Genomic DNA, 27,356 nt, shown 5'->3' with positions numbered 1-27,356 from the left:
TTGAATTTTCTGTCTGTCTGTCTGTCCTTCAGTTCAGGAAATCAGTTTTCTACACCTTTTTTCCATATGCTAGAAAATATTGATATGATTACTTGAATTACAGATCTAGTTAGAATTTCGTTCTAATCCGATGATTTTGTCCAGATTTATGGTCAATAGACTTCATAATTAAATCAAATATTCAGGTTTTCGCACATGTTTTATTCTTCCATGAAAATATTGATTTTATAAATGGTATATAGTGTTATATTGACAAGTTAGAAATCAAGTTAGAACTTTGTAATGATCTGATGATATTGTCCCGAATAATGTTCCTTGGACTTTAAAAATTCACCCTGATAATCCGTGTTCTACTTTTTTTATAATTGGTACATGTACATGTACATATATGTATGTATTTTCTTTTAAATGACAGTTTGCAGATCAAGTACAAATTTTGTTCTGGTCTGATCCACTGAAACATGTCATATAATCAGTTTTTTTATGCCCCACCGATGATAGTACAGGGGCATTATGTTTTCTGGTCTTTGCCTTCGTCCGTCCGTCCGTTCGCTTCAGGTTAACGTTTTTGGTCAAGGTAGTTTTTGATGAAGTTGAAGTCCAATCAGCTTGCAACTTAGTACACTTGTTCCCTACGATATGATCTTTCTAATTTTAATTCCAAATTAAAGGCCGGAATACATTTATTTTAAACGTTGAAATTTGGAAATCTAATTTACAGTTTTTGTGCACATGAGTAAAAGGAAATAAGGATTATATCTTAATTAAACAGCATTTTAAGTTTTGTGTTGATAGAATTGCAAAATTTCTATTTATTACATTTCAATAATGATTAAAATAGAGCAGTACGCTAATATTTGTGTAGCGATATACTGCAAAGGGTCGTTTCTTGTTCGTATTTCCGTTAAAACTAGTTGTAGTAAAAGATAATAAACCTGACGACAATCGATAATAACTATTTAACTTTTATTTTATTCATGAAAATGAATTACTCAGTTTCATTTCATAGTTACAGTAATATAATATATATATATATAAAAAACAACAATTGTGTATTCAACGACCAGCACTACTTGCAGATTGACGGTACCAGTATGGGAACCAAAATGGCACCTTCTTTTGCCAATATTTTCATGGGGAGTCTCGAAGAACGTATCCTTTCGAATGTACCATACAAACCCTTGTCTTGGCTCCGTTACATTGTTAACATCGACATCAAATGGAACGAAACTGCAGAACGTCTGCAAGAATTTCTCGATTTCTGTAACGACTTTCATCAATCGATAAAGTTCACATCTGAAGTTTCAAATGAGAAAATTACGTTTCTCGACACCACCATAACTTTAGAAAACGGAGTCATGACAACCAACCTTCACACCAAAAAAACTGATAAACACCAATTTCTCTCTCCGAAGAGTTGTCACTCGAAACACTGCTCCCGGAGTATTCTGTACAGCCAAGCCATCAGGTTAAAACGGATTTGTTCATCGAAATCAAAATTAAACCATCGTTTGGGGCAGCTCAGACAGCAACTCAAATCAAGAGGTTATAAGAACAAAAATATTTCAGAAGCTTTCGGTAAAGCAAAAGAAAAAGACCGAACAAACCTACTTGAATACAAAGAAAAGACGGCCCAGAAAAATAAAATCCCGTTTGTTGTTAGCTTTCATCCTCACCTGACAAATCTTTCATCCATTGTCCACAAACACTGGCGTCCTATTGAAAATGATCCTTCCTTAAAAGAGATTTTTCCATCACCTCCCGTTATGGCTTACCGCAGACCCAAAAACCTCAAAGATATTCTAGTATCATCCAAAGTATCGAAACAGGAGATATCAACAATCGGAGGATATAAACCATGCGGAAGGGGCAATTGTAAGTGCTGCAAAGTCGCCAACATCGAAACCCAATTCGTCAGCACAGTCACAAAGAAAATATACAACATATTTATAACATCAAATTTCAAAACGCAAAATTGCATTTATGTTTTAACGTGTGGAACTTGCAAATTACAATATGTTGGTGAAACAGAAACACCATTTAACATCCGACTAAATAACCATCGGCCATTTTATACAAAAGAAAGGAACTGCCCAATTACAAGACACCTTTTAGGAGCAGAACATGATTTTGAAAACGTCACAATTGGGATACACAAGGAAGACAAAAAAGAGAGAGATTTTGGATGCACCAGTTACGAACACTTGAACCTGATGGACTCCATGAGAGCCGAAAACAGATGTAAAAGCAAATCAAACCCATAATTATCTTGAAATCATACAAATTAATTTATAGAAATTCATACAACTAATCGAACATCTATAAATGTGTTAAACTTTTATTCCAACTTCATGTAGTTGTAGCTACAAACATATTTTCTGCAACATCAATCAATCTGTCACACTTTTCCTCAAATCTTGTATAGATTAAGCTACAAAAATATTTTTTTGTCATGCATCCGATTTCACCTTGAGAGATGCACACGCCTGATGAAGCTAATTTGTTTAGCGAAATATTGCGTATTTCTATTTAAAATCTAATAGAACTTTTATTGTATTAATTAGCGTGTTTAAGTTATATTCTTAGACATTTATATATATATATATATATATGTGTATTAATACATTGTTTTTGTTGAACACATTATGCTAACCGTTAAATTTCCAAAAAAAAATTGTTAAAGTGTCGGTACGTGTTTATCTACTTCAGTTTTTTTTATTTTTATTTATTCACATTTTCCAAGACTTAAACACATGCATTCACATTTAATATGATGGTTTTCCTCCTCCATTTCCACCTTTAAAACCAGTTCTACCCGATACAGTGCCTTTAACAGCGCCATCTCTGGATCCAGCTCCTGATCCACCACTGGATCCACCACTAGATTTACTGCCATATCCGCTAGACCCACTGTTTGATCCACTACTACCAGATCCACCATTAACGATTGGGCCTTCGAACGATCCACCACCAACATTAGATGCACCACTTAATCCGACATAATTACGATTGGTAACCCACCATGGGAACCATTGACAGCAGGTCCTCCAATACCATGGGATCACAGGTAATTTGCAATTTTTATCTACAGTAAGCTCCCATTTACGGCACACTTTGGACCGACAGGTACACCACCATCGACCAGCTGTAACGTTCGATAAATTTTTACACTTTCATGTATTGATTATCAAGAATGATATGTTGGACAGTATTAAACTTTATTAAAACGGTACATTATTTAAAAAAAGCTTTAAAAGCGGGTCGAACAATAACAGAGGGATACCAAAACTGCAACTTCTTAACTGACAGTCATACAGTAAAAAAAAATTGTGCCCCATTACTCTAATTTTATTTACAAGAATATCACGATCCTTCTTAGGAGACCGATATGGCATCATTTTGGCACAAAACATTGGATTCCATAACAAAATCAATAGGACTTTGTTCATTTAAAAACAAAATAAGAAAAATACCAACAGGAACCATCAAACTCAGAATGTGGAAGAAACAATGCCAACACACTCCTCGACACACATATCATAAAGTGAAACACAGTATACACAACACTAATTAGAACACTAAATGTGATTATCGACAATAATATAGAAGGAATTATTATCATATTTTAAAGAAGCCACCATCACATTTTGTAAATTTTACAACTATAGTACATGTAGTATGGTAGTTTTGGTTTTATGTCAACTGATTTATATTCAAGTGTGCGAAATTATCAAATGTACTGCCGTATAAAGAATTTAGAGAACATGACATCGCGAATCAGATGATAACAGACATCAATTATTTTTATTATGATTTGCATTGATATTTTTACACGTAGAAGAGACAAATAACTTTTTAGCAAAACATGTGACATTACCCCATTTTCTGGACATTAAAGCCATTTATAAAAGGTTTACTTTGTTGTATAGATAACACAACCGTTTGATAATGCCTCTCTTTTTAGTTCGTGTGTCTCAGATATCATTCAAATCCACACTATATGTATCCCATGAATGTAAGACAATTATTAGTAAACAAAAAATGATCAACATTAAAACGTAGGATGACTTGGTCAAGAACATGACAGATACAACCCAGATAAAGTGATGTAAATAAATCGTTAGAGCATAATGTGTCTATCATCCTGTCATTGTCAGTTCATGAAAAGGTAAATAACAATAATACTGAACTCCGAGGGAAATTCAACATGGAAAGTCCATAATCAAATGACAAAATCAAATGATAAAAAACATCAAACGAATGGACAACAACTGTCATATACCTGACGTGGTACATGAACTAATTAAGCTATGATATCAATATCAATAATACATACCTCCTCCCATCATACTAAGTCCTCCACCCCCTCCGCCCATATCTATACCAGAACTTCCTCTATCTCTAAATGATCCAACTCCAAATCCAGGACCACCCATAGTTATACCTCCAGCAAATCCAGAACCTCCTCCATGTGAACCTCCACCAAGTCTTCCAGCCAAACTTCCCCTAGAACCTCCACCAAATATTCCTCCTGTACCCCTTCCAGATCCTCCGAATCCACTAAAGGCTCCGTAACCTCTAAATCTTCCAAAATTTGGCTGTCCGTACACATGTTCAACAATGGATACCAATAGTACAGTCACAACTTCAATAGTCATTTTGAATCGATACGAACTGTAGTAAAGACACGGATATGATTGGTGCTATTTATTGTATTCGAACTTTTAAAAAAGGACCATTACATTGATTGATGATGACTAAATTGATATGAGTTAGTTTTCTTGGTCATTTAAAATCGATAATCGAAACAAAATGATGACAAATAGGACTTTAAAAACGGGGAATAATGTTTTTCTTCTTTTTGTCTGATGCTTAAAATTGTATAGACATTTTTGTTTCGACGAAAAGTATATGTCACGTACTAAGAGTACAGTAAATCAGTTAAGGATAAAATACAGTACAGTTAGGAAGTTAAAGATAAAATAAAGTACTGTAAGGCAGCCAAAGATAAAATACAGTACAGTTAGGCAGTTAAAGATAAAATACAGTACAGTCAGGCAGCCAAAGATAAAATACAGTACAGTTAGGCAGTTAAAGATAAAATACAGTACAGTTAGGCAGTCAAAGATAAAATACAGTACAGTTAGGCAGTCTAAGATAAAATACAGTACAGTTAGGCAGTCTAAGATAAAATACAGTCAGAAAGTTCAAGATAAATACAGTACAGTCAGGAAGTTCAAGATAAATACAGTACAGTCAGGTAGTTAAATATAAAATACAGTACAGTCAGGCAGTCAGGCAGTCTAAGATAAAATACAGTACAGTTAGGCAGTCTAAGATAAAATACAGTACAGTCAGGAAGTACCTGGCTTTGTTTTTTATTTATACTTTAATTTAAAAGCATTTTATTTCAGATTTAAAATAAAATTAATTCAACACGTATTGTACGTGTTAATACAGGAAATTGTATGAGGATTTGAAATTAAACTTCCGGAGTATTAACTTTAAACTGTTGATATATTTAAAAGCAAACGGACTCCAAGCTTATTTCAGAGAGAAGAATAAACATTGAAATAATTTCTTAGTTAATTTAATCTCATAAACTTAAGGAAATAAAAAAAAGCTGAATTAAAATAAAACACCTCTGCTATATATTGTTTTTAAAACATATTTTGAATGACACTCAAAATAGACCACATTATAGAAGGTTAGAATCAACATCCAATATATCCGGTAAACTCATATATAAAACATTAAATATAGCAGGAATTATGTATCCGATATATTTCAAAATTAAGCGTCTTTGATAGCTGAAAATAATCCGCATTTATATCGGTATTTAAACGTCTAAAATATTGTAAACACAACAACAGAAGTGTCTACTTATATTTTAGGTAAGTCATTGAACCTAGTGTAACGTTCGTCTACTTTATGACATGATTGCAATTCTTTGATGCATTGGCCATGGAGAACGCGTGCACTTTTTTAAATACACAATTATAAAAAGGCCATATTCTGAATGTATGTGCCTATCCCACGTCAGGAACCTGTTTTTTGCAGTGGTTGACATTTGTTGCTGTGTTACACAATTGTTTTCCGTACATTTGTTTGTACATTTTAAATCTTTTCAATTGTTTTACATTTATGATGTCGGGGCCTTTTTAGCTTACTTTGCGTAATGGACTTCGCTGATTGTTTGAAGTCTTACAGTGACCTATAGCTGTTAATTTCTAGGACGTGTTGGTCTCTTGTAAAGTGTTGTCTCAATGACAATCATACCACATCTTCTTTTTATGAAAATAAATTGAAAGCTTGACAAATTGCGTTTCTGTTAAAATATCTGTTACAGTCCAGTGATAATTATGTAAGTCCGAAGTAACCTAGTATCATGCACATGTTAAAGTATCTGTTACAGTCCAGTGATAATTATGTAAGTCCGAAGTAACCTAGTATCATATGTTAATGTATCTGTTACAGTCCAGTGATAATTATGTAAGTCGGAAGTAACCTAGTATCACATGTTAATGTATCTGTTACAGTCCAGTGATAATTATGTAAGTCGGAAGTAACCTAGTATCACATGTTAATGTATCTGTTACAGTCCAGTGATAATTATGTAAGTCGGAAGTAACCTAGTATCACATGTTAATGTATCTGTTACAGTCCAGTGATAATTATGTAAGTCCGAAGTAACCTAGTATCACATGTTAATGTATCTGTTACAGTCCAGTGATAATTATGTAAGTCGGAAGTAACCTAGTATCACATGTTAATGTATCTGTTACAGTCCAGTGATAATTATGTAAGTCCGAAGTAACCTAGTATCACATGTTAATGTATCTGTTACAGTCCAGTGATAATTATGTAAGTCCGAAGTAACCTAGTATCACATGTTAATGTATCTGTTACAGTCCAGTGATAATTATGTAAGTCCGAAGTAACCTAGTATCATATGTTAATGTATCTGTTACAGTCCAGTGATAATTATGTAAGTCCGAAGTAACCTAGTATCATGCACATGTTAAAGTATCTGTTACAGTCCAGTGATAATTATTTAAGTCCGAAGTAACCTAGTATCACATGTTAATGTATCTGTTACAGTCCAGTGATAATTATGTAAGTCCGAAGTAACCTAGTATCATGCACATGTTAAAGTATCTGTTACAGTCCAGTGATAATTATTTAAGTCCGAAGTAACCTAGTATCACATGTTAATGTATCTGTAACAGTCCAGTGATAATTATGTAAGTCCGAAGTAACCTAGTATCATGCACATGTTAAAGTATCTGTAACAGTCCAGTGATAATTATGTAAGTCCGAAGTAACCTAGTATCACATGTTAATGTATCTGTTACAGTCCAGTGATAATTATGTAAGTCCGAAGTAACCTAGTATCACATGTTAATGTATCTGTAACAGTCCAGTGATAATTATGTAAGTCCGAAGTAACCTAGTATCACATGTTAATGTATCTGTAACAGTCCAGTGATAATTATGTAAGTCCGAAGTAACCTAGTATCACATGTTAATGTATCTGTAACAGTCCAGTGATAATTATGTAAGTCCGAAGTAACCTAGTATCACATGTTAATGTATCTGTAACAGTCCAGTGATAATTATGTAAGTCCGAAGTAACCTAGTATCACATGTTAATGTATCTGTTACAGTCCAGTGATAATTATGTAAGTCCGAAGTAACCTAGTATCACATGTTAATGTATCTGTAACAGTCCAGTGATAATTATGTAAGTCCGAAGTAACCTAGTATCACATGTTAATGTATCTGTAACAGTCCAGTGATAATTATGTAAGTCCGAAGTAACCTAGTATCACATGTTAATGTATCTGTAACAGTCCAGTGATAATTATGTAAGTCCGAAGTAACCTAGTATCACATGTTAATGTTCGTTGTTCGGAGAATATTTATCAACATTATTAATGTCATTCTATTCCTCTGTGACAATATTTATCAACATTATTAATGTCATTCTATTCCTCTGTGACAATATGTATCAACATTATTAATGTCATTCTATTCCTCTGTGACAATATTTATCAACATTATTAATGTCATTCTATTCCTCTGTGACAATATTTATCAACATTATTAATGTCATTCTATTCCTCTGTGACACCGTATGAACAACAGCTTCACAATGTAAATTGTTTTCATTAAAAAAGAAACAGTTTTCAATATTTCTATTGATAAGATGTTTCTAGGCTAATACATGCCACTATGACTTAAGGTACAACAGAAGGAAAAATATGCAACTTTTTTTTTAGACTTAATCATATAATGAATAGACCCTTGGTAGATTTCATGGTATTGAAGTAAATTTACCATTAACTTCTTAACACACAAGTAAATATAATGGTTAGCAATATCAGAGTGACGAGCTGTGCGATGAAATGCCAAAATGCATGACACAATCATGATTAAATCATAATTTGCAGATCAATCCAAAGTCGACTGGTTTATGTTAATAATGTCAACATTTGGAACTCTTGGTTTAATAGTTTCCTTACGAGTAGCAAGTTTCTATTAACGAAATCATGATAGAAATACAAGACTGGAAATATCAAATCAACTGGGAGATATATACTCCGTTTGCAGATGCTGCTGGAACGTTTATAATTAGAAAGCTGAATTCACCAAGTTGTCGTAAAGTATAGTTTTAACTAACCCTCATGTCAAGTTGATATTCGAAACTTTGCGCAAATCTTGCTACCGGAGGTATACTTCATAAACAACAGTGTACAATGTATACTAGTTCAGTTAAACGTTACAGTGTATTATATGCATGAACTCGAAATAAAACAAAAACATACAAGATTCCATGGCTTTAGCACAGCCAGACATTCAAAGTGGCGAGTTATACATGTATTGTGAGATAGCCAACCTCTCCTATACCTCTAACCAACGTATAATGAACACATTCACAGTTATTCACTTAGTCAAACTCAGTGTAAAAGAAGGCCAAGTCCAATGGATAGAATAGGTAACAGAAGAAAGAATATACTGGAAATTTACTTTTGATATTAAGTACTATTCCTTTACTTCAGTACAATACACACAAGTTTGTCCATGTGTAAGATGGAATATTAAATTTTGTTTAATGGGTACATATCAATACCATAATATAACACATTAATTGTATTGTTTAGATGTTGTCGTTAATATAATGTTTGACTACTGTATGTATTTTATTTAGGTAATATATTTTCCCGTGATCTACAGTTTACACCATTGATTATTTTAAATAATTTTGTTTGGGAATGATCGATTATTACATGTATGTTTGGTGCTACATTTACTGAATCCCGGAGTGTATATAAAAAAGAAGATGTGATATGATTGCCAATGAGACAACTATCCACAAAAGACCAAAATGGCACAGACATTAACACCTATAGGTCACCGTACGGCCTTCAACATTGAGCAAAGCCCATACCGCATAGTCAGCTATAAAAGGCTCCGATAAGACAATGTAAAACAATTCAAACGAGAAAACTAACGGCCTTTTTTATGTAAAAAAATGAACGAAAAACAAATATGTAACACATAAACAAACGACAACCACTGAATATACAGGCTCCTGACTTGGGACAGACACATACATAAATAATGTGGCGGGGTTAAACATGTTAGCGGGATCCCAACCCTCCCCCTAACCTGGGACAGTGGTATAACAGTACAACATAAAGACGAACTATAAAAAACAGTTGAAAAAGGCTTAACTCCTCAGATGGACAAAAATATAAGTGGACGTGGCCGGGTATTTATACATCCCGACACAAAAAGACACAATGAACAGATCTGAGAGTACTCGCTGTTATCTGACAGCTAGTTCAAAGCCACTAACAACTAATAAAAAAATCATGCATCTAAGACTAAACTATCAATCCGTACACATCCAACATCCAATGAATTTAGTGTAAAGACCTCATAAACAGCCAGAGAAAAGCATGACCTTGTGCAATGCCAAGTTACAGGTATCGACAGATTGTAGATCCATGAATATGTATATATATAACATACTAGTAAAATTTAGTTAGCTTTTAATCTACTGATAACAAAATCAATATTTATTCCAATAAAAACAATATTCAATGATTTTAGTACGGTGTTGAATAGGTAACCTTTTAGAACAAGTTTTTTTAAAGGAGCGACAAGTTTACATGGATCATTTCTAATTTTCCGGGCACGGTTAACAACATTTCCGTAAAAATGAAGATGTGCTATCCCGTTTGAAATAAGTTTTCTACAGGTACATCCAAACTTCAAAACCAAATCTTTATATCAATGGAAACATTTAGTAAAGGTTTTCAGTAATTTATGGTAACGGTATCCCTGGTTTAATAATTTACCAGTAATACATAGGTTGCGTTCGTTAAAATCAAAAACGTCACAACAGACACGGGCATAGCGAACAAGTTGTGAAATATAAACACCGTAAGATGGTGCCAAAGGAACATCACCATCTAAAAATAAAAAATTAACAATAGGGAACGAAAAATCGTCTCTTTTGTCGTAAATTTTAGTGTTGAGTTTCCCATTTAAAACCGAAATATCTAAATCCAGGAAAGGACAGTTATTACCGAATAAATTTTATTTATTTAAAGTAAGTTCCTTGGGGTAAATTTCAGCAGTATATTGAGAAAATTCTTGATTATTTAACGAAAAAATATCATCAAGATAACGGTAAGTGTTGTTGAATTTATCAATTAAATGCAATTTCGACGGGTCTTTACGGAGTTTAGTCATAAACTGTTATTCGTAACAGTACAAAAACAAGTCTGCTAATAAAGGGGCATAATTAGTGCCCATGGGGATACCTACAACCTGTCATTTCAGGCCTTTTATAGCTGACTGTGCAGTATAAGCTTTGATCATTGTTGAGGGCTGTACGGTGACATGTAGTTGTCAGTTTGGTCTCTTGTGCAGAGTTGTCTCATTGGCAATCATACCACATCTTCTTTTTTATATTAATCTTTAATTGTGTACAGTTCAGCCACATTTTAGACAATAGCTTTTGGTTAAAAGGATGCATGTGTGTTCTCAAATAAAGCTGTCAGTACCTTTAAGTTGCTAAATGCTATATGCTTTTTTCTGAATTAATATGGTTTTATTTGAATTCTGTAAAGACACAAAAGACTTTAAATCTGATTACATGCTAGTTAACCATAAGCTTACAATCAATTCTATAAGGATGTTTGTTGTATATTTTTTTAATAGAAAATCAATTAGATATGTTTCTGCATGTTTCTCCTATTTTATAGAAATTAGGTTGAATATAACCGATTGGATAGACACGAATAATTAGACTGACAATCTAACATGTCTTTAAACCAGCTTATGTAAAACCAAACATGATATTATCTTGCGCTGAAACACTAAAGATGAAGTGTATATGTTTAGAGAATTTACGCTGAATACAAAAAAAAAAGAAACAATAATATTGGCTTGGTATGATCATTTTTGCCTTTTAATTGGACAATTAGTTTAATCTCCATTTTGGTCATATATCGACTGAACAATGACAATGTGCATGGAAGGCACGTTTTTAAATTGTTTTAAAACTTGATCATAATTTATATCAATAATAAAAGAGGGACGAAATATATCAAAGGGACAGTCAAACTCATAAATCTAAAACAAACTGACAACGCCAAGGCTAAAAATGAAAAAAGAAAAAAAAAAACAGCACACATGACACAACATAGAAAACTAAAGAATAAACAACATGAACCCCCCTTACAAAACTAGGGGTGATCTCAGGTGCTACGGAAGGGTAAACAGATTCTGCTCCACATGTGGCACCCGTCGTGTTGTTTATTTGATTACAAATCCGGTAAATGGTCTAATTCGGTAGGTCACATTCATGAAAGGGAAGGGGGTTGTAGTTTCGACGTAAGGAACATATCAGATATCATTTTTGAAACGGTTATTCCATAACGGTCAACCAACTCGTGATGGCGTCCGTAAAATTTACGAAGGGATGATTTCAACTTCACCATTTGGAACGCTTGGTTTAATAGCTTCCTTGTGTGCAGCAACCCATTATCAAGAAAATCATGGTAGGAAATGCAAGCACGGGAATATCGTATCAATTGGGAGATGTCTACCCCGTATGCAGGTGCTGCTGGAATGTTGCTACTTAGAAATGGAAAGTTCACAATTGGAAAGCTGAAATCATCTCTTTTGTCGTAAAGTTTTGTTTTCAACCTACCCTCATTGTCAATTTCTAGATGTAATTCAAGATATGAGGCCGACTTAACTGTATATGTGGTATCCTTTATCTCTAGCTCGATGGGATAGATGTGTTCCACATAGTCACCAAATTTTGAATTATTTAGTGAAAGAACATCATCTGTATAGCGGAAATCAGAGTTAAAGGATATTGCTAACTTCTTATCTTTCTTCCTAAGAAGTTCCTGCATGAAGTCAGCCTCATAATAATAAAGAAACAAGTCGGCAAGTAGAGGGACACAGTTTTTTCCCATTGGAATGCCAACAGTCTGTTGAAAAATACGTCCCCCAAACGTAACAGATATGTTCGCATTCAAGAAATCAAGCATCTTGATAATATCAGTTTCAGAGAATTTTTCATTTGAGTGGTCCTTTACAAAGAAGGATTTATATCTCCCTAATACAAGATACTTGTATCTAAGTTGGCCATTCTTTTTTATAAAGCAAAGCAATACCAACTCTTTCGATTAGTCTCTTAGTTTGGAATGTGGAATACTAGTGTAAAGGGTAGAAAAGTCAAATGTTTTAATACTGTTACAATATGAAAGAGATTTAGATTGTATGTACTCTAAAAGGTCTTTGGAATTTTTAAGTATCCACATCTGATTTACGCCCCCTCTAGAATAGACAGTTTCATAATAACTTTGAAGCCCGTCTTTGATTGCTGATAAAATGGATGTTAATAATTTAGAAAGAGGTTTAGTGGGGCACTTGGAAGACCCAGCAATATACCGTTGTTTGTAAGGACACTTATGTAGTTTAGGTATCCAATACAGTGATGGAAGATCCAGTTCTTCATCTTTAGTTGAAATTCCAAAGGAACACAGAACAGACCTATGATTATCCAGGATTTCCTCTTTGGTAAGTGTCGTGATGGTATATGTTGAGTTTCCAAGTGAATTGTCAATACCTAATTGTTTATCAAGCAGTTAATATAATGAGTTTTACACACAAAAACGATGTTGTTTGGGGCTTTATCTGCGGGGACAACAACATATTAGTCATGGAGGTAGGATAGGTGTTTTGCAACATTTGGGTCTTTAAAGACCGATGTAGCATGGGCACCGACAGACCCACCCAGTAATAATCTCACTACTACAACTTCGTGGATTTGGTTTTATATCTTGCGTGTTTAAACGCTACTTTTAAAAACAGCTTTTATTTGTCGGTTTTTTTTTTACATTGATAGCCATGGTGTGTCAGTTTATTTTCGATTTATGAGTTTAACTCTTCCTCAAGTATCTTTCGCCCCTAGCTCTTTTTGAATATTTCGTGGCGGCCAGTTTTTATTGGTGGAGGAAGCCTGAACGCCAAGAGAAAATCACCAACCTTCTTCAAGAAAACATTTCTAGTCAATTAAGATTGGAGTCAAGTGAATCTACACCAGCTGTGTTCGAACTCACATCCTCAGTGTTGACTAGCTAAGGTGTACAGTAGTACCATCTTATACATCTTGGCCCCGTCTACAGCGTCATAGATAGGACAACTTAGAAATAGTTTGATATAAAATATGTATGAAAATAATGCGTCATATAGATAATCATTCTTGTCATTGATTGATATAGTTTTGGACATTTATATACATTACAATACGACACACAATTTCTAAATATAATGAACCGTCGTTCACTCATTACATTTGTTTAAAACTGTTAGCAAATTCCTGATTTAACTGTTCCAATTATTGATTTTTCTGATCAGACTATTTACATTGATTTCCTTTATTATCATGACAATGTAAAGTTTACCTTATTACAACATTTTTTAATATTTGAAAAAAAGTGTTTATTGATGAATATTCGTGTTTACATAATTGAATATACAAACTTGAAAAAAACTCAACAATTAAAACATCACTTTCATTTTAAAAATATTGGAATACAAAAGTATTTTCTTATTGACACAAACTAATTGGCTTTGGTTTTATATGAAATCTAAATTCACACCTTTTATTTCTTTCCTGTTTCAACCTTTATCAAACAATATTTAATGGGTAGATGACCCCATTTTACTCAAAAAGGTAGCACATGAATGTCTATTTTTTATTACAGATTTGATTTCATCAGGCAAAAAATATCCTATATGCAAATTGTCAGCTATATTTCAATATGGGATCAAAACTGTATCGTATGCCCTTTAGTAATCATGATTGTGTCATGCATTTTGACATGTATGACATTTCATCGCACAGTTCATCATTCTGATATTGCTAACCATTATATCTACTGAGTATCTTGTGTTAAGAAGTTAATGATAAATTAACTCCATGATCATGAAATCGACCAAGAGTCTATTCATTATATGATTAAATCTAAATAAAGTCGCATATTTTCCTTTCTGTTGTGCCTTAAGTAATATTGAATGTGCTCATATTCTAAGCTTGTATTACTCCATAGGACTTATGTCAAGCACTTCCTGAAAAAAAACCAAGAGATTATCGAATTGTTAATAGAAGCCACGATATGCATCTTGTTTTGTGTTAGTATTTCCTTTCTGTTGTGCCTTAAGTAATATTGAAGATGTTTATATTCTAAGCTTGTATTACTCCGTATGACTGATGTCAATGACTTCCGGAAAAAAAAAACAAGATGTGTTCGAACTGTTAATAGAAAATGCATCTTGTTTTGTGTTATTATTTCTTAGCAAAAAATGCAAATTCATATTGTTCATCATATTGTAGGTTATTGCCTTCTTCTACATAAATTATGACTTTATTTAACAAGAACAAAAGTCCATACTGCATTGTAATATCAGCACACAACAATCGGTCCTTTCAAATCAACTTTCTGTATTTGCATTGTTTTTTATGGTTCATTATTTCTACTATAATAAAAAATTCACTCTTAGGAATCGATTTTCGACAAACAAAACATACATGACATAATGATAATGAGGTATTTTGCTATTTGTGAACAATGTATTCCGAGTCCCCTGAACTTATATATATACGAGTCTGAATTGAAAACTACGTTCAAACCTATGATTGCGTTGGATAAAAACCGCAATTTTTATACGTGTGCATGTAAAACAAATTTCGTTGTCTAAAAATAGCACAAGCAACATTTTCCAAAAGACCAAAAAGGTGAAAAAGTATATTTAAACAAAACGCATTTGACTAATTTGATGTTCTGTAACCCTGCGGACTGCCATTGGCGATTGCCAAATAAAATTGATCACAAGATGTAACAAAATGGATCTTTATATAAATTTAATACTTAACAGAAAAAAAAAATTAACTTGTGGCCACGACGTTATGCCACAAACATACGTTGTCAATTTTTTCTTAGTACACCAGATCCGGATTTCGACAATAAATGTCTCTTTAGTGATGTTAGAGATCGAAACAGTATTTGGAAGGCCATATAAGAGTACTCTCATTTTTAGATAAACTCTTGAATTTTAAGAGTCAATATAGGATGAACGGATCATATAAACCGGAGGGAAAATATGATACAAGTCAAAACGAAAAAATATAAACGAGTCTAAATTGAAAACTACGTTCAAACCTATGATTGCGGTGAATAAAAACCGCAATTTTTATACGTGTGCATGTAAAACATGCAACTGTACATGTGGTTTCGTTAAAAACTATATTTTACGACGAATGGATGATTTTAGCTTTCTAATTATAAGCTTTCGAGCAGACCCTGCACACAGAGTATATATCTCCAATTGATATGCTATTCCCGGTCTTGTATACCTATCATGCTTCCTTTGACAATGAATTGCTGCTCGTAAGACAACTATTAAACCAAGAGTTCTAAATGTTGACATTATTTACATAAACCAGTCGACTTTGGTTTAATATGCAATCTAAATGCATACCTTTTATTCAATTTCTTGTTTCATCCGTTATCAAGCAACACTGAATAGGCTAATGAGTTTACATTAATATAATGCTATCTGATGAAAATTATGATTTAATCATGATTGTGTCATGCATTTGGCATTTCATCGCACAATTCATCATTCTGATATTGCTAACCATTATATCTACTGATTATCTTGTGTTAAGACGTTAATGAAATATTTACTTCATTATCTTGAAATCGACCAACAATCTATTCCTGATATGATTTAATTTTAAAAAGCTGCATATTTTCCTTTCTGTTGTGCCTTAAGACATATTGAACATGTTTATATTCTATAGGTTTTTTAACTCTGTCAATTGTAAACATGGTGACTACAGATTCTCCATAGGACTTATGTCAATAACTTCCAAAAAATAAAACCCAGCTATTTTCGAATTGTAAATGGAAAGCACAATATGAATCATGTTTTGTGTTATTATTTTTTAGCAACTGATGCAAATTCATATTGTTTAACATATTGCAGGTTATTGCCTTCTTCTACACAAATTATGACTTTATTTAAGGTGGATCCCTACAGATAAAGTAATTTTTTTTCACCAATGAATTTTTCTTAAAATTTGCATATATATACTATGCAATGTCCTATATCACAATTTGAGTTAACAATATGATGTCACCAGATTCGTTTCCATGGTAACGGCCACCAAAGTTGGCACATCACATATGTGAATGAATACATACCTGAAATAAAAATCCTGGATTTTGTTTCAGGCCTTTGAAAGTTTTTTGAAAAGTATATTCTTCATTTAGTACATAAATAATGTTGAAAATGTAAATAAAACACAAATAATAGCAGTTTTACACATATTTATTAAATCCCGCCCCTATTTCGTCAACAATAGTGCAAATGAAAAACAAAGATATTGTCAACATTTTCTATTTTTCTTAAATTTCCCAAAAATTGGTTCAATGATTTTTTTAAAACTTGACATAATATGATCTAAAAAATGAGCATTGAAACAAAAATTAAAAAAATATAGGTCACCAGACTATTTTTCATCGAAAAACATTTTTGTTACCCATGCCGACACAGTAATCAACAGCAATTCTTTGTATTTTTTTCAAAATTTGTGTAAACAAAGTGTTGCACATGTTTCAATATTTCTTGTCAATCCTACACATATCAATAAAGTTTCACATATGAATTAAAAGGAAGGCATTTTTTTTGGTTTTTATGTACAATGGTTACCATGTAAAAAGGGCAAGAAGAAGTAAAATTCTAATTTTATGTATACAAAGTGTGGCAAATATTGTCCTATCTTTTGTAAAACCCTAACACAATAACATAGTTTGACATGAGAATCAAAATCAAGCTGTTGTTTTGTTTCTAGGAACAATAGTTACCATGGCAACCAGGTAAGACGAAGGAAAATTCAGATCCTATTGATTTTTTTTTATTCAAATGTTGATTTATAAGTACAAGTCAAGCATGCAAACGGATAAAAAAAATCAAGATTTTTCCCCCTGTCATAAATTAACAATTTTTGTTTGATGAAGCATACATATTTCTTGCCATGGTTACATTTATACAAAAACTGACCATACAACATGAATTTATATACAGAATTCAGTGTTCCTCCTGTGGACCACCCACCTCTTAAGGAAGTACACCACTAATATATGTCAAACTAATATAGGTCTGTCATTGAGTGTTAAAAAATCAATAAAACCTAGCAATGACTGCTCAACAGAACATGTTTCAACAAGTGTTCCATTTACATACATTTTGTTTGTAGAATATGAAAATGTTATGCCAGTTATTGCACTTGCTTCCTGAGTAATTTCCATTCTTGGAATAACATAGCGTTGAAATGTATTTTAACCACAGGCTGCAGCAATTTGAGTTATGTCACTGCTCCTTGACAAACCAGTAGTTTCCAAATAAAAAAATACAAGGTTGTCAAAATCATTTATGGTTAATGGTGAGGGTATTTCCTGAATATCTGGCATAGGTTCATTAACTTCTGCATTGTTTTCATATGCTGTGCCTTCTTTTACTTTTGACCTAAACTCAGATTTTTTCTTTTTTTTTTCAATTGAATACGCCTTCCTTAAAATTCCTTTGTATTTTGCCTTTCTCTTTCTCTTTTTAATTTCTTATCCATTTTTTTTACCAATACTCAGTGTATGTTGTCCTGGAGACAATAAAGAAGCCTCATTTACCTGAAATATTTTAAAATTTGTTAGCATAGAGATATAATGTCAAGCAATTTGAAATATTTTATCTAAAAACAAGCAATTACTTTTGTAGACATAACATTCTTATATGATAAGCATATCAACACACACTTGAATGTGATTATTCCTTAATAGTATCTTTTTTAGGTTTACACTTTGATAAAACATGTTGCCAAAATGTCTTACATGGTCTCTGGAAACAACATTGAAGTGTATGCATGCGAGACACATTCAAAAATGGTAAAATTAGTTTATTCCATGTTCTTTATTTCATATGAACAGTTTCACTACTATTCAAGAACCTGTTTCAGATTGCATTTAAAATGGAATGACCTTTTTTTGTTCTGGGTAAATATTTGTTATTACCATTTCTTTCTAATAACTTGTTTAATTTATTCATTTACCTTTGACAGCCATGTATAGCCTTTATTCTTCTGTAATACTGAGGCAGATAACCTATTGCTTAATGATGATAATCCACCATAAAACCTATAAATAACACATATATAATAAAAGCATGGTTTTAAATCAAGGTTATTATGTATAATTGAGTTTAAAAATATAAATCTTTTTTACAAAAATAAGGCCAATAGTTTGCTCATATGGTAACCTATAGCTGTTAATTTATGTGTTATTTGGTCTCTTGAGTAGAAATGTCTCATAGGCAATCATACCACATCTTCTTCCTTCTTTGGATTAAGACAAGTACAATAGAAATCTCAAAACAATTTTTACTATAAACTAGTGTGTTGAAACAAAATAATCCTTTTCATCAATATGTATAAAGTGCAACCCCTATAGAATTGAATGCATCTTATTCACAGTCGTGGTGGGGGTTGTCAAAAGTTACAGGCCACAATAGAGTGCTCACATTTCAAATGTTCTCATTGTTATCAAATCATGGCCAAAATTTCAAATAAAACATAGCCATACAAATTGAAACTAAGGGGCAATAACTCTTATAATGGGTCAACATGATTTCTTCACTGATGTACATGTAAGAGATTTTCTGTAATAAGAAGTTGATCAAATAGTTTAAATATACTCATAGCTGTTTTTAAGATAACTGTTCTAAGTAAACTTTAGATTCAGAAGAGAAGATTTATATAATCAAAATCTTAAAAAGTTAACAGAAAATAATTATGAGAAAAGTTCACTTCACCATTTTGTTTAGGTGAGCAATAATTGAAAAAAAAATATTAAAATAAATCAGTCTGGTTACAAGTTTTTTATCAAATATTTGCTGTGACTTTGGGGCTTTGCTTATCACAATCTGGTTTAAATTTTCGTTTCCCTGTGTTGATCCCATATTCTGCAATGTTCCAGCTCTATTATTATATTTCTCCATCATAGTAGATATCTCTTTTTTCAGGGCATCATTAGAGAGAGAGATTCACCATTTGGCAAAGTCTTATATCTAAAAGTAAACAATAATATATGAAATATTTTTTAAATATTTATATATAACACTTTATATATATTTGCAGTGTACTGTATCATATGTATATGATCCATCACCCTGTAAGATTTATCTTTAACTATTTATTCAGTCCTGATTATACTATAACAAACATTTCCATTGATATTTTGTATGTTATTTACATTTATATATACATTTTTTTACATAAATTGGATTTAATCAAGTATTTACATGTATACATTACTTAACAAACACAATATCCTTTTCTATGAGATGTATTCTTTTGCTCATTGATGAAGGTGTATACATTTACAGTAACCAATTATCGCTGACATAATGTCTGCAATTTTTCTAAGGAAGACTGAGTTGTCTCTTTGCATGGCAATCTTACCGCACCTTTTTATTTTCATATGCATAAAATTGAGAATGGAAATGGGGAATGTGTCAAAGAGACAACAACCCGACCAAATAAAAAAACAACAGCAGAGGGTCACCAACAGGTCTTCAATGTAGCGAGAAATTCCCGCACCCGGAGGCGTCCTTCAGCTGGCCCCTGAACAAATATATACTAGTCCAGTGATAATGAACGCCATACTAATTTCCAAATGGTACACAAGAAACTTAAATTAAAATAATACAAGACTAACAAAGGCCAGAGGCTCCTGACTTGGGACAGGCGCAAAAATGGGGCGGGGTTAAACATGTTTGTGAGATCTCAACCCTCCCCCTATACCTCTAACCAATATAGAAAAGTAAACGTATAACAATACGCACATAAAAATTCAGTTCAAGAGAAGTCCGAGTCTGATGTCAGAAGATGTAACCAAAGAAAATAAACAATGACAATAATACATAAATAACAACAGACTACAAGCAGTTAACTGACATGCCAGCTCCAGACTTCAATTAAACTGACTGAAAGATTATGATTTCATCATATGAACATCAGGCACAATCCTTCCCGTTAGGGGTTTAGTATCATACTATCATAACATATATGTCATGCCAACAACTGTTTTTAGAATAAATGTGTTTAGTTCCGATGCAAAGACCTTATCAGTGACTCAATATTAACGCCAAAATATGCAATCTTTAATGACTTGACAACAGTATCGTAATTATATCCCTTCTTAATAAGTCTATTCAAAGGTTTTGTAAGTTTCTGAGGTGAATACTGACACCCTTGTGCTTTATAAAGAATATTTCCATTAAAAATTGGATGTGAAATACCTGAACGTATTAGAAGTCTGCATGTTGAACTATATTTACGAATGATGTCTTTATACCGATGATAAAATTTAGTAAATGTTTTGACTAGTTTGTGATATCGAAAACCCTGGTGTAATAATTTTTCAGTAATACATAAATTTCTCTCGTTAAAATCTAAAACATTGTTACATACCAATTTTAAGGTGTTATTTATTATGTCTTTCATGTACCTATAATTTTCTGGGTCATTCAGCATCTGTGCATGAAGTGTGGTCTCCAAAAATGTGTTGAACTAATCTGCTGAAGGCACTATTTATGTTATCTGAGGAATCGTTATTTTCTGTTATGGCATACATAAAGCAGCGTACAAGGTAAGGTATGACTTCTGGGTGTTTCAATTCCTTAAACGTTTTAGACAAATCATACAGTTTCTTAGAAAAAACCTTTCTTGATATGGTTCTGGTCATCTTTCTTTTGCAGTTCTTTAAAATCAACCTTTAATCTTGCTGTTGTGGTCGAATCATTATCAGCATGGAGAACACGAATAGGACATCTATTATCCTTCAGATTGTGGGTCATCTCTAAAGCCATATCAGGTTCCATGCCATTACTTGTACCCTGCCAATTCTTGCTGCAATCATGTGACGGGACTGTTTCTTTTCTACCCATATGGTATGCACAGACTTTGCAATCCGGCTTCTATGAGAGAAGTCTATGACTTTACCCGTCATTGTACTGATCATACTGGTATGTCCTAAATTTTACAATATAAAGATTATTCTTAGATACATGTATGCAATATTACAATTATTGTAATATGATTTGCATATCAACAGTTTCTTGAATGTATCTATCGATTAAATTTTCTTCTGATAAATTAACCTATACACTGAATAAAATTCAGATTCCTTATAATAAGAAAATTACAAAAAAAAGCAAAGTGAAGCATCCCATGATCAAAGGCGAATGCTTCTAATGTTATCACAAAAATCATTATTTTGTTCCGAACTTACAAGCTCCAATGTGACCTTTAGATTTTATTTCCCTAATGACCCAGTAGTTTTCTATAATTCTTTGTGATGACAGCTCTTATAGTCATATGTATGATATTGTTGCATTACAATTTTGAAGGTTAATGTTCTATTACTGAACTGTCAAGATGAAGAACAGGAAAAAAAGCCCTGTTTTTTGATAATATGTTTTTGTTTTGTCTCTGTATAGTTTGCAACATTTACTCCATAGCCTGCTATTTTTTTTTTATTATACATATGTTTCTATTGCAATTTATATTCATTATTGTTTTATTCTTATGTGTGTGTGTGATTTATAACAGGTATAGGGAACATCTTTTTTATTAATCAAGTTAAAGCCTAAATTGTTTTAATTTACCTGTATTACTATCATAATTCCAACCAGTACCCCGCTTTTGCAACCCTATATCAAAACTGGCTTCAACCTAAATGACAAAAAAATAGAATTAATGAAAGACCATGCTGTGTTCGATTAGTATATAGCTATACATATAGTAAATATAAAATTAAACGGTATAGCACATCCTCATTTTTATGGAAATGCTGTTAACCGTGCCCGGAAATTTAGAAATGATCCATGTAAACTTGTCGCTCCTTTAGATAACTTATTCTAAAAGGTTACCTATTCAACATTGTAATAAGATCATTGAATATTGTTTTTATTGGTATAAATATTGATTTTGTTATCAGTAAATTAAAAGCTAACTAAATATTACTAATATGTTATATGCATATACATATTCATGGATCTACAATCTGTCGATACCTGTAACTTGGCATTGCACAAGGTCATGTTTTTCTCTGGCTGTTTATGACGTCTTTACACTAATTCCATTGGATGTTGTATGTGTACGGATTGATAGTTGAGTCTTAGTTGCATGATTTTTTTATTAGTTGTTAGTGGCTTTGAACTAGCTGTCAGATAACTGCGAGTACTCTCAGATCTGTTCATTGTGTCTTTTTGTGTCGGGATGTATAAGTACCGGGCCACGTCCGATTGTATTTTTGTCCATCTGATGAGTTCAGCCTTTTTCAACTGATTTTCATAGTTTGTTCTTATGTTGTACTGTTATACCACTGTCCCAGGTTGGGGGAGGGTTGGGATCCTGCTAACATGTTTAACCCCGCCATATTATTTATGTATGTACCTGTCCCAAGTCAGGAGCCTGTAATTCAGTGGTTGTCGTTTGTTTATGTGTTAGATATTTGTTTTCGCTCCTTTTCTTTACGTAAATAAGGCCGTTAGTTTTCTCGTTTGAATTGTTTTACATTGTCTTATCGGGGCCTTTTATAGCTGACTATGCGGTATGGGCTTTGCTCATTGTTGAAGGCCTTACGGTGACCTATAGTTGTTGGTGTCTGTGTCGTTTTGATCTTTTGTGGATAGTTGTCTCATTGGCAATCATACCACATCTTCTTTTTTATATAATCATAATGAGGTATTTTGCCATTTGTGAACAATGTATTCCGAGTCCCCTGGACTTACGCTTAGAAACATAAATACAGCTTACAATGACAGATGTTACAAGTGGTTGAAAAAACCTTGATGAATGCAAAACGAGATGCTCTTTAAAACTATAAGAAAGGGGGATAATAACTTTGAATTAGGACAACACAAAGGATTATTTTCACTGTCTGTATTGAATTATAACAGCATATGTTTTTCTATTAACCTTAGGAAAAATAACATAGCTGTAAACAAAGCTTTGAAAAAATAACAAGTGATTACTTCAAGAAATCCAGAAAATCTCTTGCAAGCATAACACTATGTCAGCTTCAAAAAGCAAATACATCGTGTATCTGCAACTAGTTCTTAAAATGGTCTTAAAATGGTCACACTCCGGGTTTCAGAAAATGTAGCACCAAACATACATGTAATAATCGATCATTCCCAAACACAATTATTTAAATAATCAATGGTGTAAACTGTAGATCACGGGATTTATTACTTAAATGAAATACATACAATGGTCAAACATTATATTAATGACAACATCTAAACAATACAACTAATGTGTTACATTATGGTATTTACCTGTACACATTCAACAGAAAACTGAATTAGTCGACACACATATTGCTAGTTTTTATTTACTTACAAGGCCTTCTATAGATTTCTATACGAAAAGGATTTTGTTTATTTTCGACAGCCGTAAAGCGAAACGTTCCAAATCATTTATTAGCCCAGAAATATATTGTTAATTGAAATATTGGCAACTGTTTCTATAATAATAAAACAGTTTACATTGTTAAGCTGTTATTCATATAAAATAAAATCTATTGTTAAAATATCCGGTAAGATAGAGGGATAAAATGACATTAATCATTTTGATAAATAATCTCCAAACAACGAACATTGAAAAATTATCACAGGAATGTAAAACTACTTCAACAGAGACGTACTTTATCAACATTACAATTAATGTTCATATACCAGTAACACCATTATAACAGCGCCTGCATATTGTGTGTATATGTTTCAGTTGATACAATATTCCTTTGCTTGCATTTCTGATTATGGTTAACGTTTCCTTGATAGAATGATGCTGTTAAAAACACACAATCATAAGATCCAATTATGATTCAAAGTGTGTACGGATACCATAACGTATTAGTTAACATCTTGAACTGTATTTCAAGCCGCAGTGGATAAGGAATGACGAAAGATACCAAAGAGACAGCCAAACTCATAAATCGAAAAAAAAGTGGCAATGGTTAAAATTAAAAAAAAAAAAAAACACAGACAAACAAAAGTACACATGACACAACATATAAAACTAAAGCATAAGTAACAACAACCCCACAAAAACTAGGGGTGATCTCAGGTGCTCCGGAAGGGTAAGCAGATCTACATTAAAAAAAGCCTTTCTATCCGAATCTATCATGGTCAATTCGTATCCAAATGTAAAAAAACCGCGACATATTGCCTTTTTTTTTACCATATCTTTGTCCTATACTTGATGGTGTTGTCGGGCTGTTGTCTCTTTGGCACAATCCCGATTTCATGAAAATACGGATTTTGTTTTGTGTTATTAAAATTTGCTGTTACCAAATGATAGAAATTATTAAGAATTAAGGAATGTTTCTCCCTCATGCAAAGCTCAGGTGCTTTTCACGGATTTGGCTATACTTTTTTGACCTTTTGGATTATAGCTCTTCATCTTTTATATAAGCTTTGGATTTCAAATATTTTGGCCACGAGCATCACTGAAGAGATATGTATTATCGAAATGCGCATCTGATGCATGAAAATTGGTACCGTTAATTTTATTACTACCACTGGGTCGATGCCTCTGCTGGTGGACTATTGGTCCACGAGTGTATCACCAGCCCAGTAGCCAGTACTTGAAAATACGGATTTTTTGGTGTTATTAAAATTTGCTGTTACAAAATGATAGAAATTACTATTACTTGCCAATAACAGTATCCAAAATGCAACACGTCCAGTTAAAAGCAGATAAAAAAAAAGAGAATAACTCTCATCTCTTGAAATATAATGTGTACTTGAAAAACAATACTTTGAGATATATTGGATGTTGACATTAACACTCTATAATGTGGCTTATTTTGAATTTCGAATGTCATTAAAACTATGTTTTAAAGACAATGTAAAGTAGCGGTGTTTTATTTCAATTCAGCTTTTTTATTTACTTAATTTATGAGATTAAGTTAAATGAGAATTATTTCCATGTGTAATCTTCGCTGCGAAATCAGCTTAGCAAGTCCTTTTGCTTTCAAATATACATGCAATTAAAAGTTAATACTCCGGAAATTTGCTTTCAAATCCTCATATAATTTCCTGTATTCGCTCTCACAATACGTGTTAAATTAATTTCCTCTTGAATCTGAAATAAAATGCTGTAATGTATAAAAAAAGGCCGACGCATTTGATATATAGATATGATAAAAGTGAAAATGAGACAGCCCAACTTCCTAGTCACAGTTTGTTACAGTGAAAGAGTATAGGTCTTGTATTTCTAAAACTTTTCTGTGAATTTTTCGAAAAATTAAGGATTTTCTTATCCCGGGAGTAGATTACCTTAGCCGTATTTGGTACAATATTTTGAAACTTTGGCTCCTCAATGCTCTTCAACTTCGTACGTGTATGGCTTTATAAATAATTTGATATGAACGTCACTGGTGAGTCTTATGAAGACGAAACGTGCGTCTGGCGTACTAAATTATAATCCTGGTACCTTTGATACTTATTTTCAATCTAGCCCAGGCTTAGTATGTTGCTAGAATTTTGCCCTTTTCTTGTTCAGAATACTAATTTAGTCAGACTACAATCAGACTATATAAATAACCAATCGGTTCATACTTCTTTAAAGACACTCAACTTATTAAATGTTACACTTAGTTTATTTACGCAGTGTTCGTTCAATATCGGATTGGCTATACAGTATTATGTAGAAAAACGATACAATGCTGAAAATTAAATGACAGGTATAAGACCTCCCAAAAACATGTATGGTTGACTTGCACAAGTACATTTAAAAAACCTGAATGTCAAAATCAATATCAGTGAAAAAAACATTTCCCAATACCTGCATAACTATTGTATGAAATAACCCGAACAGGTAAATCAGGAAATAACTAAAAGTTTCAAACAAAAATAATGAGTGAACGATGAATAATATATTTGGACTATTGTGTGTTGCATTTTAATGTATATGAATGTCCAAAAATATATAAAACAAGGACAAGAATGATTATCTATATGACGCATTATTTTCATATATATTTTGTTTTAAAATAGTTCTAGGTTGTCTTATCGATGACGCTGTAGGTGGAGCCTTGGTGGCCGAATGGTCTGAGATAGTATTCCTGTAATTCCTCGCCAGTCAACACTGAGGTTGTGAGCTCCTGCAGTTACACTCGACTCCAATCCTAATTGACTGGTAATGTTTCCTTGACGAAAGTTGGTGATTTTCTGTTGACACTCCGGCTTCCTCCACCAATACAAACTGGCTGCCACGAAATATCCCAAAAGATTGACAACAGATACCACGTCCAGAGGAACAGTAAAATTCATAAATCGAACGAAAATAAACTAACAACACCATGGCTTAAAACGTAAAGTCAAAAAGAAAATGATAGTGGTGCTTAAAAGTAGCGTTTAAACACATAAGCTATATCAAATAAAATTTATGAACGTGTAGCAGTAAGGTCATTGTTGATTTAATTTATTATCAAGGTTCAAAACAGATTAAAAAAAAAGTGCCTACCATGCACACTGTCATTGGTCAGTCGATATATGACCAACATGTAGCTTAAACGAATTGTCCAATCAAAACGCAAATGTAATCATACCGAGCCAATATAAGAAATTGAGAATGGAAATAAGGAATGTGTCAAAGAGACAACACCCCGACCATAGAACAAATGACAGCAGAA

At 32.6% G+C, this 27,356-nt stretch overlaps 1 protein-coding gene and 1 pseudogene across 1 annotated transcript; both read right to left on the bottom strand.

Annotated features, from left to right (window-relative positions):
• Positions 1–18,111: 18,111 nt before the first annotated feature.
• On the bottom strand, positions 18,112–19,650 carry LOC143051446 (uncharacterized). Its single transcript, XM_076224337.1, has 3 exons — positions 19,544–19,650; positions 18,704–18,788; positions 18,112–18,284 (listed from the first exon to the last, which is right to left on the bottom strand). Exons 1-3 carry the CDS (start codon positions 19,648–19,650, stop codon positions 18,219–18,221), a joined length of 258 nt encoding a protein of 85 aa, XP_076080452.1. The 3' UTR covers positions 18,112–18,218.
• Positions 19,651–21,173: 1,523 nt separating this feature from the next.
• LOC143050938 (uncharacterized) lies at positions 21,174–21,659 on the bottom strand (annotated as a pseudogene).
• Positions 21,660–27,356: the final 5,697 nt, after the last annotated feature.

This window comes from Mytilus galloprovincialis, chromosome 11, assembly GCF_965363235.1.
Source record: "Mytilus galloprovincialis chromosome 11, xbMytGall1.hap1.1, whole genome shotgun sequence".
NCBI lineage: Eukaryota > Metazoa > Mollusca > Bivalvia > Mytilida > Mytilidae > Mytilus > Mytilus galloprovincialis.
This window is presented reverse-complemented; position numbering and strand designations above follow the sequence as displayed.

Bases quoted from the DNA above. Each gene is read 5' to 3' on its own strand.
- LOC143051446 (XM_076224337.1), bottom strand. From the start codon at position 19,650: ATGATGGAGAAATATAATAATAGAGCTGGAACATTGCAGAATATGGGA. The intron at 18,789-19,543 runs GCAAATATTTGA...TGTTATTTATAG, and splicing joins AGCAAAGCCCCAAAGTCACA to GTTTTATGGTGGATTATCAT. The intron at 18,285-18,703 runs GTAAATGAATAA...AAAATATTTCAG, and splicing joins GCTATACATGGCTGTCAAAG to GTAAATGAGGCTTCTTTATT.